The sequence below is a fragment of the Apteryx rowi genome, unplaced genomic scaffold (assembly GCF_003343035.1).
Source record: "Apteryx rowi isolate R43461 unplaced genomic scaffold, aptRow1 scaffold_184, whole genome shotgun sequence".
NCBI classification, from domain to species: Eukaryota; Metazoa; Chordata; class Aves; order Apterygiformes; family Apterygidae; genus Apteryx; species Apteryx rowi.
In genome coordinates, this window is record NW_020448130.1 from 968,758 (window position 1) to 984,228 (window position 15,471).

Genomic DNA, 15,471 nt, shown 5'->3' on the forward strand with positions numbered 1-15,471 from the left:
CCTAAAAGGCAAAAGAAAGCGGAAAGAAGCCACAACAACCTCCCACAGGGGGAGACCCGAAGCCGCCCCATCGGCTGCGCGACCGTTAAACGGCCGGCGGCGCCCGGACCGCGCCCAGCACGCGACCGCGCCGAGGGAGCGGGAGCGGGAGCGGGAGCAGGAGCGGCGCCGTCTCGGCCCCGCCGCTGAGGGAGAGTGGCGCCTCGCCGCGCCGAGGCCCGTTCAGGCTAAGGGGGTGGAGAGCGATGCCTGGGGCGGGGCAGGCGGCCGTGACGGGTGGTTAGAGGTGGGCTGGGGCAGCGAGGGGGGCGGCCGGTGCGGGGAACGGCTTTATTTTGGGTGCGGGAGGCATTAGGGGGCTCAGACTGGAAACGGCGAGTGCTTTGCCTCTGTGGGCAGGGAGATGGTCTGTTGCTGGTTACTCGTGTGCCTTCGGGGTTTACTAGGCTTCAGAGAGATTTTTTTACTAAAGCTGCTTTTATTCTCTTTCACATGTTCAGGAAAGTGTTGAAAGGCCTGAAAAACATTTCTGACAGGCCCTTGTCAGCTGTGCGCTGTGAATGTGTGACTGGTTGTTTGAGATGTTTCTGGAGATGCTCAAGAAAAGACCCCAGGGAAATCCTGTTAGGCCTGTGGGGCGCTGCGAAGGCCTTCTGTTCTGTTGGGCAGGTCGAAAGTACGGATGAGCTCTCGAGAGGGGATGTGGCCTTGTCCCGCGCAGGTCTCGGGGTGCAGCAGGTGCCAGAGCTGTAATATGCTCCCCTTTTCTGGGGCCTAGAAGCAGTTTATTTCTCAGCTTTTAAGAAAAAGTGTAGGAACATGAGGTTTGATACTAGTTAGACAGTGGATTGCACTAATCTGGAAGGTAGAGCCAGATGGCTTGTGGAGATCTCTTCTAGCTTTCATCCTTCTGCCTAAAGGACTTCCAAAGGGGGAAGTAGAGCTGTTGTAGCGCCGTGCTTGATTTCACTCCTCCCCAAGCTCCTCTCTCCTGCCTTGTCTTGTTTTGCTTGCTTTGGCAGTGTGACTTCTTAGGCTACTTCCTCTTGGAAAAGCTGGGGAGAAAAATGTGTTATTTTGCCATTACCACAACCCATCCTCTTCTCAGTTATTTTTGTGAAGACTAATGTTTTTTATCAACAGGATGGAAGAGGGCAAAAATAACCTGTTACTGACATGTTTGAGAGGAAAACACTTGAAAGAATAAGGGTGTGCTAGATTCTAGGAGCTAACCAACCTCTTAAACAACAGTGCACATTTTTCAAAAAAAGTGCGTAATGTCATTTGCAGTCAGGGTATGGAGGAAAATTGTGCTTTTATGATTTTCTAATGTAGTAGACATCATTATTGTATTGCTTTATGTAGAAATTATGCATGGTTCATTTAAAAAGGGAAAACACACTATTATCGCTTTCCCCCTTTCTGTATTCAAAGGCTCCTTACTTCCCGGTCCTGTTTGTGGTTTAGCTGTGCTGGGCCTATCTGATCCTAGCAGTCAGGAGCTAAACTTGTAATAGATAATGTCTGAAAAAAGAATAATGGTAGTCTGATATAAGAAAGCCAAACTCGGCTAGTATTTGCATGTAGTATTGGTAATGTCATTGTTTGCTTTGTGGGTTAATTTCTTGTACATTGCGTAGTCACAAAAATTCTTTAAGAAATACAAAGAAATGTGGTATATTAAATACTTTGGTTTTAGACTCTTTGGATATTAAGACAGGTGTAGAAGCTTAATAGAAACTGTTTCTCCTAAATTTTTTGAAGTGTTTAGTATAAATATAGTTTAAACAAGCATTCCTAATCTGAATAAAATTAAATTTATCTTCCAGGTCAGTAGTCTCAATTCATTCTCCTGCAAGAACCTTCATTGTTGCCTTTGACTACAGAAATAAATTGAATTCTGAGGCAGAATTTCTAGTTTTTTCTTTTTTCTAAGTCAAGAAGGTAGGAAAAAGGTAATCAAAATAGATTTGCTTTCCTAGTTTAGGCTAAACTGTAGACCTGAATCAGTTCAAATTGGCTATGTCGGAAAATAGTTGAATGAATTTGAATGGCAGCAGTTCCATGCTCAAATTCAAAAGATTATATAACATAAATCTTCAGATTTTTTTTCTATAATCCAGAGACCAATTAAAATGGCAAGTGATTCTGGATTCTGTTTTAAGTAGCGTAACTTCTCTTTCCTTTTCCATATCAGAATCGGATAATATTTCTGTAGTTCCAACTCTCAAACTCATGATGATTTCCTTTGACTCTTTCTTATAACAGTTCTTCCTCTGTGTTATAAAGTCTCTTGGAGAAAACAGAATTTCAGTACTATTATTAATTAGTAGTCTTTGTTCTTGTTTCTGATATTCTTTTTCTCCAAAAGTATCAGATGTTCCTCCTAGCCGTGAAATACCTGGTTTGACAAAGGGGTGGGGAAGGAGAAGAATGAAGTCCTAGTTACAACTGGCAGTTCAGTCACTATAGCAGGAGACTTTTCAGCCCAGCAGCACCTCAGCAGTTTTCAGCGTTTCCATTTCTTTAGCAGCAAAACTGAGTGGGAAAGATGCAAAACTGTATTAATTTAACTAAAGTAGATATTAAAAAGCAACTATGTGAGTATACGTAGATTCATGCTGAGCTCTAATGCAGCCAGCAGATTGTAAGGGGTAGACTGATGTTAATTAATTTGCCTTCGCCTGAATTAAATTAACTCTGTTAGAAAATACCTTCATTTCCATCACTTGTCCTGTCCTTTTTCCCCAACCTTATAGACATACCTACTGAAAAAAATGTTTTTGAGAAGCAGTTAGGGTGGCTTGAGTGAAATGAGAAATGGCAGAAATGTCTGATTCTGTCTCTTTCTGTGAATTTTTTTCCAGTATAATCTCTCTTCTAAGAAAGCTTCTGTGTTAGGGCTTTTTATTTATTTATTTTTTTCCTTCTCCCCTACCGGAATATTTAACAAATAGTATATGCTCTTGTCAAAGGCAACTAATGAATTATAAACTGGTCATCTTACTTAACGTCTGTATGTGAAGCTGAATGCTTTGTATTGATTTCTGCTACTTTTTTTAAGTGTGACACTTCAAAATGTTAGAGGAAACTAAAAAGCTGATTGGTAAATCCCTTCAGCCAGCACGACCTGTGCGTCATTTGTCTTCACAGAATGGTGAGTATTCTGGTTAAGATGCAATTAATTTAGCCAAAATTTCAGTTGCTTTAAGGGAAATAACAAGAATGTGCCTGGTGTGTGTATATATATATATTTTTAATGCCTTTGTTACAACTACCATGGTGTATAATATCTTGCTGTGTGCTGATCTTACTACATCATCTCTGTGATAAAATCTGAATTTAAACTTTATCAGGTCTGTGCAGAATTCTTTTCAGTATTCTAGTTTGGTATTTGAAATTCTGGCTTGCTTTAGGAAGCTGATTCAGTTACCTCTATTAATTTGGGACTTGGGTTAGTTGTTAGTCGACTCCTGCTTTTGAAAACATAAACAATTTAAGAAATGGATTACTGTTTAGATTTTATTGTAAGTGCAGTATACTGCACCATACCATTCTTACTGTGTCTTGGTAAAAGTTAAGAAAGGCCTTACGGAAAATTATGCAGTATTTGCATCAGGTGTGTGGAGGGGAGGGGTTGTTCATTTTTGTTTGTTTTTAATCCCTGTTTACATCTTCTAGATACTGCAATATTATAGCTATTATTGTTGTCATTATTAAGTTATAAGTTTTTGATGGCCAGAGAAACAACAGTGGCAGCACTGGTGTGGACAGAAATAAAGTAACACCATAAACTTGTATTATGTGTTAGAACTAATGAAAGAAAAGCTCTAAATCACCATAAGACCAATTTTCCATTTAAGATGTTAAAAAGTGGCTGGATCATTCCTTTGCAATCCAATTCCATTGCTGTTCTGGAGGCAAGCATCACAAAACAAAAATATAGTCTATACTGTTTTTCCCTAATGTTTGCTTTTTTTCCCCCACCAGCATCAGTGATTGCTTTCAACTTTCAGACTGAATTACCTAGCAACCCTGAAGTATGCCTGCAGAGTGAGGTTGCCTGGGTGAGTATTAAGTAAACACAGTAAGGACAAGGCTAGTAATGTCTAAGCTGACAAAGGAACGCATTCTAGAGTGCCATAAGTTGGAAGTCAGCTAACCCCTTATGTTACCAAGTGAAAAGTGTATGGTATTTCCAGTTAGCAGTGTGCTTGAACTTGTATGTTAGAAAACAAAGAAGTTCTAGAAATGTCAAAAAGAAGCTTAAGCTTCAAGATGCCTTTTTTGATATTTGTGTGCACCAGTAGCTGAAAAATACATCTTGTGAGTTATATAAAAAGGAGTCATAAAAGTCTGTGTGGCTTTTTTTAGTCTTCATAGAGTTTACAATTTTGCTATTTTAAAGTACACATAAGTATTCAGTCTTTGCTTATTATGTTTAGTGAGTAATGTTAGAAGTGTGTGTTTTTTTGTTTGTTTGTTTTTTAAGCTTTGTTAACATGGACACAAATACATTTGAGGCAGAAAATTTCACAAAACCAGATTTTTAGACTTTTCCAGATATTTAGGTGATTGTATGCATGTATATGTGTAAATACATATGTGTATAGGTCGAGGTGTGTGTGTGTGTGTGTACACACACACACACACACACACACCGACCTATACACATATATAATATAAAATCACCAAAATGCCTCCTATTACTCTTCTATATGCCCATATTCTGAAGTTCTGTTTTGTTGACTCTGCTGGAGCAGGCAGTACATGGGGCTTAGCATTCAAAAAACAGAAGCACTCTAGTATCAAGTATCAAGCTTTACCGCCAAAAATACTTGGGTTTAGATGAATTACCACGTGTCTCTAAAACTTGAAGTTGGTTACRGATGTTTGCTGCAAATGGAAGTTTGTAGTGTTTCAGCTGGAATGCTTAATTTTTTTTCTAGTCTGAATTTGATTTTCTATTGATATTGATTTGAATGTCCTCTGGGTTTCAATAAACAGTGATTATCATTAAGGCTCTGGGCATTTCCGTTGTCTTCTCCTTCGTCTCGCTAGTAATATGTGATTGTATTTGCATTATCTCTAACACAGGGGGTTCAAAGCATATTGGAAGATTTTCATTATGAAAGGAAAACTGTCCCATTGGGAAGGCTTGCAAGGTCAGCTGTCCCTGCAGTCATGTACCCAAGCAGACTACAATGAGTGCTGCGGGTGCCTCTTGTTTGAAACGCTTCCCACAAGTGAAAACGATTTTGATTCCTTATGTCGAACTTGAATTCAGAGTTTGTAATTTGATCAGATGGGATTTTCTGGCTTGGGTGTGTTTTAAATTGTTAAGGCCTGATAGGCTTGCAGATGAACAGTTACTTAATTTGCACATGCATTTTTGAGTGTGAAAACTTGACTTCTGTTTCCACAAACGTTTTTTTAAAAGTCTTGAAGATTTCTCTTTATTTCTATACCTATTCTTAGCATTGATAAACTTATCTCTTTGAGCCAATGATGTTCAAAATTGGAAGAGTGTGGCAGGGAGAAGTGTTGCTGATATATATCAGATGTTGTTGACAGTTATTCCCAATTTATAAGTATTTTAAAGATAGATTGGTCAGTAATATTTACTTTCCTTTTACGTATTCAGGAATTCCATATTTGTTTCTACATCTTCTGCTCTTTTTATTTAACATGATCTAAATAACTACACTTACTCATTTTTCTGGCTGAGGAAATGAGTCTTCATGTAATACCTAGGAATCCATATTTACAGTCAGTTCTCAAGCAACAAAGTAAATATTTAATTCTTTTTTTGATAGGGTCTGTAGCTGAGATGAATTGCTTTAGTTTCTTTGCAGTAGACCTCTGGTTAATTGTTCAAGTATGCAGGTAGATTCACCTGCACATTACCTTAAAAAAATATATATATATATTTAGGAGCATTTTTATGCTCTTTGTTACAGTATTTTATGACGACTTTTAATCAGTGACAAGCAGCAGTGTGGTAAAAAGTGTGGTTGGATAATGTTGCCAACAGCAATAAGGAGCTAACTGTATGCATATAGATGGGTAATCCACTGTTGCCTTCCCCCACACCTTGAAGAAGAAAGTGAACTATTGCGTTTTGTTGTGGCATGACTATTCCAAAAACAAGTTTGGCTAGCTTCCTTAGCCAAACTGATTAAAAAAAATAAATTACTGTTTATAGAAATTTTAGGACAAGTATCTGTTCCTTCATCTTTCTTCCAGTATCAGTCTAATAATCCTGTAAGTCTTCATTTATTGTATGAAGCTTACAGATCACTGTTCTCACCTTTGACTATTTAAAAAAAAAAGGGGGGGGAAGGGAGAGGATTAAATGAGTAGAGCTGTCAGCAGCCTATCCTACCAACTGTAAGATGATGACTACTGTAACATATTTATTTTAATTCACACGTAAGGAAGTTAATACTTGTTTCTTGAACAATGTGAATTTAGGAGAAAAAACTCTGTCTTCTTTTTTAGAATAGTCCTGTAGGCAGCAATGCTGTAGTACTCTGCATTTCATCATTATTTGCCTAGGGGTGGCTACATACTGCATTTCTTTGATGTTAGTATAGCTGTATTCTTTTTCTGTCCTTTTCTTTGGTGCAGGATAGCGAGGAGGCTTTTTAATATTTTCACTGTCAGGTGTTTCATGGGTGCCTCCAAATATCAGCTGATTTGTACACTGTGAACTTGTCTGTTTTAGTTGACTGATGACATTGGCCAAAAGGTGGGCATAGCAGCTTCACAGAGTATTTTTCTAACCAGGAACATTAGTAGCTATTTTTAAAGATAAAGTTTCAGTGATGATTTGAGAAAGTTGTACCTTGTTATCCGTTTACTCTTTGGCTCCTGATATGGTGAAATACAGTCACCATTCCTAGAAAAAAACATGTATTTTGCTTCAAGAATCTGTTCTTCAAAACTGTAATCATATTTCAGATGTTTTAAATCATATCACCTCTTTTGGCAGGACTGTAATGGTGTTCTGTATGTACGATCATAAATCTTTAGTTGTCCTCTTCCTCTTTCCTCCCTCCACAATATGTTTTTCTTCTACAGAAGGTAAATGAGCACAATGCTAAGCACACTAGAAGGTGAAAAAGAGGAATAGCCATTACCGTAACACTTAATATTGTTAAAAGAAAACTGGCATGTTACAACTTTATATCTGTCATGGTCTTACGTAGCGATGATATATTGAAGATCGAAGAGAATAAATATTCAAGTTGATATAGGTTAGGATACAGGAAATGCAAGTTGCTATTTGGAAAGCTTGGTGAAAAAAGATTTTTAAAACTAAAACATTATATTTGCCACTAACTTATACATAAAAAGTTTTAAAAAATAATAAAATAGATTAAAAAAAAAGCAAACCCCCCAAACAACAACAACAAAAAACCAATCCAAACCTGATATAAACTATGAATTTCCATTTCTCTGGCTCTTCAGTTATGAGATGCATTTCCTGTGTCTCAATCTATTTTCCAACAGGAGTTCAAGTTTGAAGTGCCAGCAAAATTTCACTGAATGAGATGAGTAACTCAGAATCATGGAAATAACAAAACAGTGGCAGGTATGTTGTGAACTAACTTCTGAATTTTGTTTCATACTTATTCGTAGTAGATAGTGGAACTTGTGTCATTTAAGTGATCCTATAGAAGTATCAGTAGACCATTCATTAGCACATTTTTGGCCAAACAACACAATGTAAAAGCTATTCTAGCAAAGAAAATAGTTGGATAATATTATTTTGTGAGGTAATAAGAGGTATTGTGTATGAAAGAAAGATGCATCAAAACATTTACTTGTCGTCTGTCATTCATCGCTTCTTAATATAGGTGATCTTAGAAATAATAAGTATGCAGTAATCCATTCTGTACATCTTGTGTCGAATGAGAAGACTGAACTTGGTTTAGGCGCGCACGCACTGACCTGCACTGGCAATTACAAGCAAGTTCTTAGAATGGTGGATTTTAGGATGGAGGGATAGCATTCTTTGCTACTGATATATGTGGAAGTTTGCGTGTTTCATAAGAATTTTCATTCCTGATTTGGACATCAGTTGTCTTTACAGTCTGGGAAGCGGAATCAAAACTGTAGCAAGTATGAATTTAATGAAAACTGTCACCAACCTAAAAACAACCAAAAAAACCCCCAAAACCTGCATTCAGCTCAGTGTATGAAGAGCAAACATACTTGTGTATAAACAGGCTCTCATAGAGGAGTAAGATACTGAGCATTAGCTTGTCGGTAATGGCTTCCTGGTAATAAGTTCCTAAGTAATAAAAGACATCTGGCTTTTCTGCCATGGACTAACAGCATTTCTGTAGGCAGTTGCTATGGGTCATGTAAGAGCATAAGATTGGAGTAGGTTTGTATATCTGAAGGTAAATTTCTGTGTACTTCTTGGTTGCAAAGTTTGCTTAAGTGAGCCCTACTTCTTTCACCCCTCTCCTGCCACCTTCTCAGGGTATTTGTTATCTCTGCTGCCTCCTCTCTAGCTATAAAAGTTTGTGGGACATTACTATAATTGAGTCACCATCACTAAAACAGATTAAAATGTGATGTTGGAACAAGGAGCCCAGTAATGGGAAAGGAGTTATCTCCTAGGCAGGTTTTTGTTGTGGAAAGGAATGTTGATGAGACATGTCTGTGCATATGTCTATGCATAACTGACCAAGAGCTGATTGTATAGAATAATCAGAAAGGTAATTTTGCAGGTCTTCATAAGGAGTTTGTTGTTCAGTACCTTAAGTGGTCCAGGTATTATGTTTTAAGGATATAAATATCTTTATTAGAAAGATGTTATAGTTGATGTTTAAGTATGGGAATGACATTGTGAAGATGAATAGCAACAGGTATTACAAAGTCTTCTAGTACAAGGCAACTACTGAGAACCCCCCCCCCCCCCAACTTCTTAAAGCAGTAAAAGAATTGAAGAAGAATCTGGTAACAGAATTCTCCAAGCTGCTTTACTTTGGGATATCTGGATACACATACATAAAGCAGTTTAAGACTTCTGCAAGGAAAAAGAATCATCCTTACAGCACTTCAGGAGTGTTGCGCAGTGTTAAATTTAACTCTGAGTAATCTAAAGAGCAGTAAATTGTAGCAAGTTCCTTAGATTGTAGTTTTAGACTATAGTCTAAATTACAGTTTAAGACTTATAGTCTACGTTTTGGAGGAGGCAGAAAAGATTTGCTAATAATAAAAAGCACTGATAGTAGTTGTATCTGAAATGTTAGCCATGATTCCAGTCAGTCTCTTAGCATTGGAGGACCTCTATTCACAGGAAATTAGCAATCTTTCTGCTTTGCCAGGAGTAAGAGAGTCAGACTGTGGTAGGTGGCTGGGTTCTAGTAGGCCCCGATAATGCACTTGTGGTTCCAGAGTGTCTGTTTTTTGAGGTGTCCAGAACAAATAGCTATGAACAATTTGATTTAAATCTAACAACAATAAAATTTGTTTTCAGTGATGCACACCTCCTGTGGAAAATTTCTAGGAGTTCATGAGTCAAAAGGCACATGGTATAGAAATCTGGGCCTTCTGTGCAGGTGGTGCTAGCAAAAAATACTAGCTGCGGAAGTACCTTTCCCTTGGTTAGTTTTATCAGCCAAATTGGAGTTCAGTGAGTGAAAGCTCCCAAACATGCAGATTGGGGTTCTACTGGATTTTGCACAGTGACTAGTTTAAAGCAAGCAATATTCTTTAATCTTACTCCTTGATGATATGAATTTTCCAGAGAAAATATCAGAAGAGTATTGGGTCCACTACCTCAGATCTATTGGAGACTTCACTTGAAAAGTTTCCATCAGTCAGTATCAGTTAACTACCATTTAACTAGCAGTTAACTACCAGCTTTAGAAATACCTGCCCTGTTCTAGCACAACTTTCTTTATATGAGGATTTCCAACTGGCACATGTAGTAGCCCTGTGGACAGTGACACTCAAATGTCGGGTTTTGGATCAAAACCAAACCTACCAGAGCTCTTGACATCATCAAGCAATTGACAGGATGGTGTGATGGGAGATGGTGCAGGAAAAAATCCAGCGATATTGTGGTGGCATTGTCTGACACACAGCTCTAAATTCTGCTTTGCTGTGTGTGCCTTCTTCTTGTGGGCTCAGAAGGTTTTAATACTCTCTTCTTCCTTGTTCCTACTTTAAAAGAACCTTTGAATAGCTAAGATTTGCGAAGACTAGTTGAACATCATAAAGGAGTTAGAATTAGCGGTGTGGCTTCTTGTTAACTTAATCATCTGAAGTCCCAAGATGTTTCTTTTTTCTTTTTTCTTTTTTCTCTTTTCCTTTTCCTCTCTCTTTTCCTTTTCCTCTCTCTTTTCCTTTTCCTCTCTCTTTTCCTTTTCCTCTCTCTCTTTTCCCCCAGAAGCTTTAAGCAAATCAAGAAAAAAGATAACTAAATTTCAACCACAAAAAATAGAAGTATGAGTGGGATGGGAAATATGCTAGAAATGTTCCACAATTTCAGAATTCCTAATTTCTGACTGCAGTATGCTCAGCATGCTACTAAAGCTACTGCAGTTAGTGTTGACTGCTGTCTCTGTTCAGGAAATAGGATCTCTTCTACTTTTGACAGTTGCAGTTGTCTGAAAGAAGATGAAAGAGACATTGTTTGTCTGAGGATGCACAGACAGTGCAGTGAAGTATAAGACATACAACCTGTTAAATAATAAAGGTTTAAAAAATAAAAAAGTAGCATCTAGACTCTTCACTCCCACTGGCCCCATCCCCCACCTGTCTCAAAATGAGGTTAAAATTCCTCAGCCAAACCTGTAGAGCCTATCAGGAGCCAGGGTAAACTGTTGAGGGGGAAATTGCTTCTCTCCTTTCCAAAACACTCACTTCAAGGTTTTTTGCAGCTGGAAGGAGCTCAGCCTTACGCTGCAGATGCTGGGTCTTGATGCTTATGCAACTTTTTGCTAGGTTGAATCCAAGTCTCTCTTTTGATCTTAAGGGGAGTCTTTTAATGTTTATTATTATTATTTCCCAGTATAACAGCTTCTAGCTGTGTTTTGGTGTGAAATAAGGGAAAAGGAGGAGGGTAATTGTAGTTTTCTTTTAAAAAGTAGCAACAGCACTGTAAAATTCTGTCTAAAAGATTGCTGTCTAAAATGTGATCGTTCCTTTTAATACTTCCCTGTGTTGCTTTGTGGATAGTTGAGTTATTGCCTTATTGTGCATGATCAATAGTAACAAATGTTTTACAGGTTCAAATTGAACCTTTCAGGCATTTTGCATCACCAGTATTCATATTTTTCAGCTGTTCTTTTGTGTATATGGACAGGACCTTCATCCTCTAAGTTAGAGATGCATCAACTGTTATACATAGGTACAGTGTTGACCACCAGTAGTTTAATTTGTGCAAGTCTGTTTCTTTTCAGACTGTTTTTGTAGTGTAAGGAAGGTAGTCATTTATTTCTGCTCTTTTTAAATTAGATCAACAGAATCTAGTTTGTGTGCAAGAAGGGTGAGTTGCCCAATATCTTGGTGGCTTTGAAAACAAAATTGACTATTGAAACTCTGCTAATACTGTTTATTAAAAAACAAGCAAACAAAACCCTCAGAAACATATTTCCTTGTTTAAAGGAAATTGCAAGTTTCATAACTTATTTTTGTGAAATATATAAAATATTGTTTAAATATATTTTTTTTCCTCCTTGTTTTAGTGGTCTGAAATGACTGGAATGAAGATCTTAACTCAAACTATGATACCCAGTCAACCAAAACTGAATGGATTAGAAGAAAAAAAAGGTAAAATGTTGCATACAGATCTATGTCAGAATTGTATTTTCTGGGTGGAAGACAGTTGACATGTGGGCTACGTATTATTTTTTTCTAATTAGCCCTTGTTTTGAGAGGTTGGCTTCCTTCTACACCACAGTTTGTGAGGGAAATGAAACCTTTTTGTTGTTGTTGTTGTTTTTCTCTCTCTTCATGTAACACTCCAGAGTAAGTGTAGAATTTGGCCTTAACTGAGGTGGGAAACTTCCACTGGTAGACTTGCTTGTGTAAAAAGATGTGTCTGGGCAGTGTTTTGGGTGTACTTGTCTTGTACTGGTAGAACTCAAGCACGAAAGCTTCCTTCGTACAATCCTAGTTTTGTATACATACACATGTTGCTTCTGTGTTTGGGAATACAGGTCTGAGTTGCATCCTCTAGTCCGTTTAAGTCAGTCCTTTACTATTGGAGTAGTCATGGCATACTTGCAGGACAGTTGTTCTTGTGCCAATGTTGTCCATAAGGGTTGTTCCTTGTGCTTTTCAACATGGATCACTTCATGGATCACTTCTGTAGTGCTCATCACTTGGTAGTCATAAAGTACAATCGTATTTTCTGTCATTCTTTGATAGGTTAAACAAGCCAAACTTGTACTCCTTTTTTTGTTAATGTATGTTCTCAGTTTCCAAAATCATTTTAAAATCCTTCTCTGCATCACCTCCTGCTTATTTCTTCATTCTTAAATGTGTCATAGGAACTGTGACAGTACTCCGGATTAGTTGATCTGTTCATTCAGAGACAGATTTTCCTATGAACTTATCCCCATCATCTCAGATATTTATCTGTAATTTGCAATTCTTAAGTAATTTTTGGAGATACAGTTTGCTCTTACCACCTGAGAATTGAAAGTGTTCTGTTAAATTTTATTTGGGCCTTCCATATTTTTCCTCAGCCTGAGAGGTTACCATCCCCAGGTTTTTGAGGATGCTTTCATTCTACGCTGTCATTTGTTACTGGCTTGGAAGGTGAGTCTCTTTTTTGTATTCCCTTTTAGGGTCAGGTTCCTCTCTCTTATGCTTGGCCCTGGTGGAGGGACCAGCCGTCTCTGGCTGTGGTCTGTGGCAGGCTTGTCAGTTTGTGTCTGTGTCTGCTGGTAACGGCTTTCTGATCCTTTCTCATCTACTCTGCTTTTGGTGCGCAGAACCTATTCTGTTCTACAAAATCTTAATTTGCTTTTCCTTGTCCCGTTCTGGTCTCTTGTGTTAGTTATCACTTTGGATCTTCCATCATGGTTAACTGCTCTATGACTCCTTCCTGAGTCTCCTCTACATTTGTTGAGATGGCAAACTTGTTCCTATGCTTGTTTTCAAAGGTTTTTTGCTTGTTTGCTAATTATTGTAGCGGTTTACTTCACAGTGAAACAACTTTAGAGGTCCTGTTGTTCAGCTGCTGCCTATAAATCATAATCTCATTTTTTTTCCTCTTATGTCATATTATCAAATTTCCTTTCAAACTTCATTTTGTCTGCAGCTCTACCTCTCATGCTAGCTAATAAACTCCATTTGATGTCAATTCAGTGGTAATATATGTATGCCTCCAATTAGTGTCTCTGCAGCTTTTCGTAAAGGCTTTCTATTGCTGCCTCAGTTACTTCCTTGCATTTTGTTTCTCCTGTTCACATCTCTTTAAACGAGGGGAAAACCACCAATCCATGAGTTCTCGTGTTAGCTCACTTTCTTTAAACTGTTGTTAAGGTTAACCATTTCCCTCACTTAGGTTCAGCAGTTATTACAATCACTTGTCAAAAGCAGGAAAAATCCCACTCATACTTGATTTCAAGGCATTTCCTGTCAACAGAATACAGCCTAAGAAGAAAACAAGTGACTAAATTACAGTTCCTAAGGAACAAACTTCTTTGTCACCAAGGACAAAGAAATAAGGTTCGTTCCTCTTGCCCCATTCCTTTCTTCTTGCATCTGCGCTTTAGCATATCTGACCCCATATTGGGTGGACATGTTATCTTAGGCTATGGTAGAATAGAGATAGTGGTACAAACCAAATGTAGCATAGACCTCAACTTTTGTTAAGTCCATGTAAATCCCTTCAAACTAGTTCATTGGTATTAATGTTTGCCAGGTTACATGCAGCAGACTTGATTATTTTTAGTGGTTGAAAGACATCAACTTAATAGCTCCAAGAAAAGAGACTCAGTTTGTTTTCATGTTATCTGTCCCATAAATATGTACCACCTTGATGGTGTGAGTTGTTACTAATTCGGAGAAATTTCCTTTTAGGATTTCAAGACCAATTTGTGATGTTTCTGTTAATTAGAGCAAGGTACTGGGAGTCTACCTGTGGTGTAAGGTTGGATTCACTTTTGGCTGTGTTCCTTTATATTAAAACAATGAAACTTCTGTTAGGTCAGAATAGTCCTCCATATTTACTGAGCCAGTTTGATAGAGTAAAATGGAAATGCTCTGTAATTTACCACAAGTATGCCATTTCAGGCTGAGACTTGAATACCTGCTCTTTTCACATGCAGTTCTACCCTTTTATAAGAAATCAAAGTCTCTTACTCCTGGCTTGAGTGCCTTAAGCATTGATGTTGAAATAACTGGATAATTTTGTGTATTTACAGAAAGAATCAAATACAGCAGAGACTTCCTTTTAAAGCTTTCAAGTGTTTCACTTTCTCAAGAGAAGCCAAAGTTTCTTCCTGATCATCCAATTGTACTTGAAAAACCAGTAAGTGAATTTTGCGTATTAAATGAAATTATAAAAATGGTCATGGAGGTTTTGACTACTCATTTGATAAGAAAAATACTTCTTCAAACCAGTCTGCCAAATTGATATAACCTTGAAAAGACTTACTATGCAGTTATAGCTCTGTTGCTGTTGTACGTAACTTCCCCAAACAGTGTTTGGCATTTTACCATGGCAAGAATTATACAAAGGAAAAAGGGTGTTTGTCTTTAAGAAAAAGATCAGATATGTGTTCCCAAATTTGGGATCTGTATGAAACGATAGTACATTGTAGCTTTGGCATTCTATGTTAATGCAGCTCTGTTTCTTTAAAATAAAAGAAAACAATCTTGGTAAAATTCTGGTTTAGTGAAAGCTTAATCCCAGTGTATTGTGTTTTTGTTGTTGTTTGTTTCTTTGTTTGTGTTTTTTAGTTGCCTAAGATCAGTGTCCACTGTAAAGGAGTTTTTAATGCAATTTTGTGTTACTGTTGTCTCTAGTCAGTGTTTCTGCAGAATGCATTTCTGTATTTATTGGGGAGAAATGAATGATGATTGTGCAGGATATCCAGGAGTGGTACCTTAAACATGGAACTGAAATAATCCTAAAATGCTTCATGTACTAAGAGGAAAATTATTGTAGTTCATATTCTATAGATCACATATGGAGAATTATTCTGGGGTATAAATGTTACAGTATCAAATTGGGCTGCATACCAGCCTGCTTTTGAGGTCACGGTGTATTCCTTCTCTATCAAGGAGAACTGTTTCCAAATGAGTACTGTGTTAGCGGCAATTTGAGGCAGTTCTTAAGTTCTTAAATTTCTGTTCTCTGGAAAAAAAAGCTTATATATAAGTTATCACCCTTCCATGATCTCATTTTTTACATCTTTCTGGTATATTTATCCTCAAGATGATATAAGGCTTTACTTTTTGAAAACCTGCTCCCAGGGAGAAAAGTTTCAG

The 15,471-nt window shown here is 37.6% G+C and overlaps 1 protein-coding gene across 1 annotated transcript in view; it reads left to right on the plus strand.

Moving 5' to 3' along the window:
- The first annotated feature begins 3,075 nt into the window (after positions 1-3,075).
- The window catches only part of CUNH8orf88 (chromosome unknown C8orf88 homolog), a 15,224-nt gene continuing 2,828 nt past the window's right edge, over positions 3,076-15,471 (plus strand). The window contains exons 1-4 of the mRNA XM_026061746.1: positions 3,076-3,157; positions 3,991-4,067; positions 11,712-11,796; positions 14,403-14,509. Of these exons, the coding sequence (XP_025917531.1) occupies positions 3,079-3,157; positions 3,991-4,067; positions 11,712-11,796; positions 14,403-14,509 (348 nt within the window). The 5' untranslated portion in view covers positions 3,076-3,078. The remainder of the gene's footprint in view (positions 3,158-3,990; positions 4,068-11,711; positions 11,797-14,402; positions 14,510-15,471) is intronic.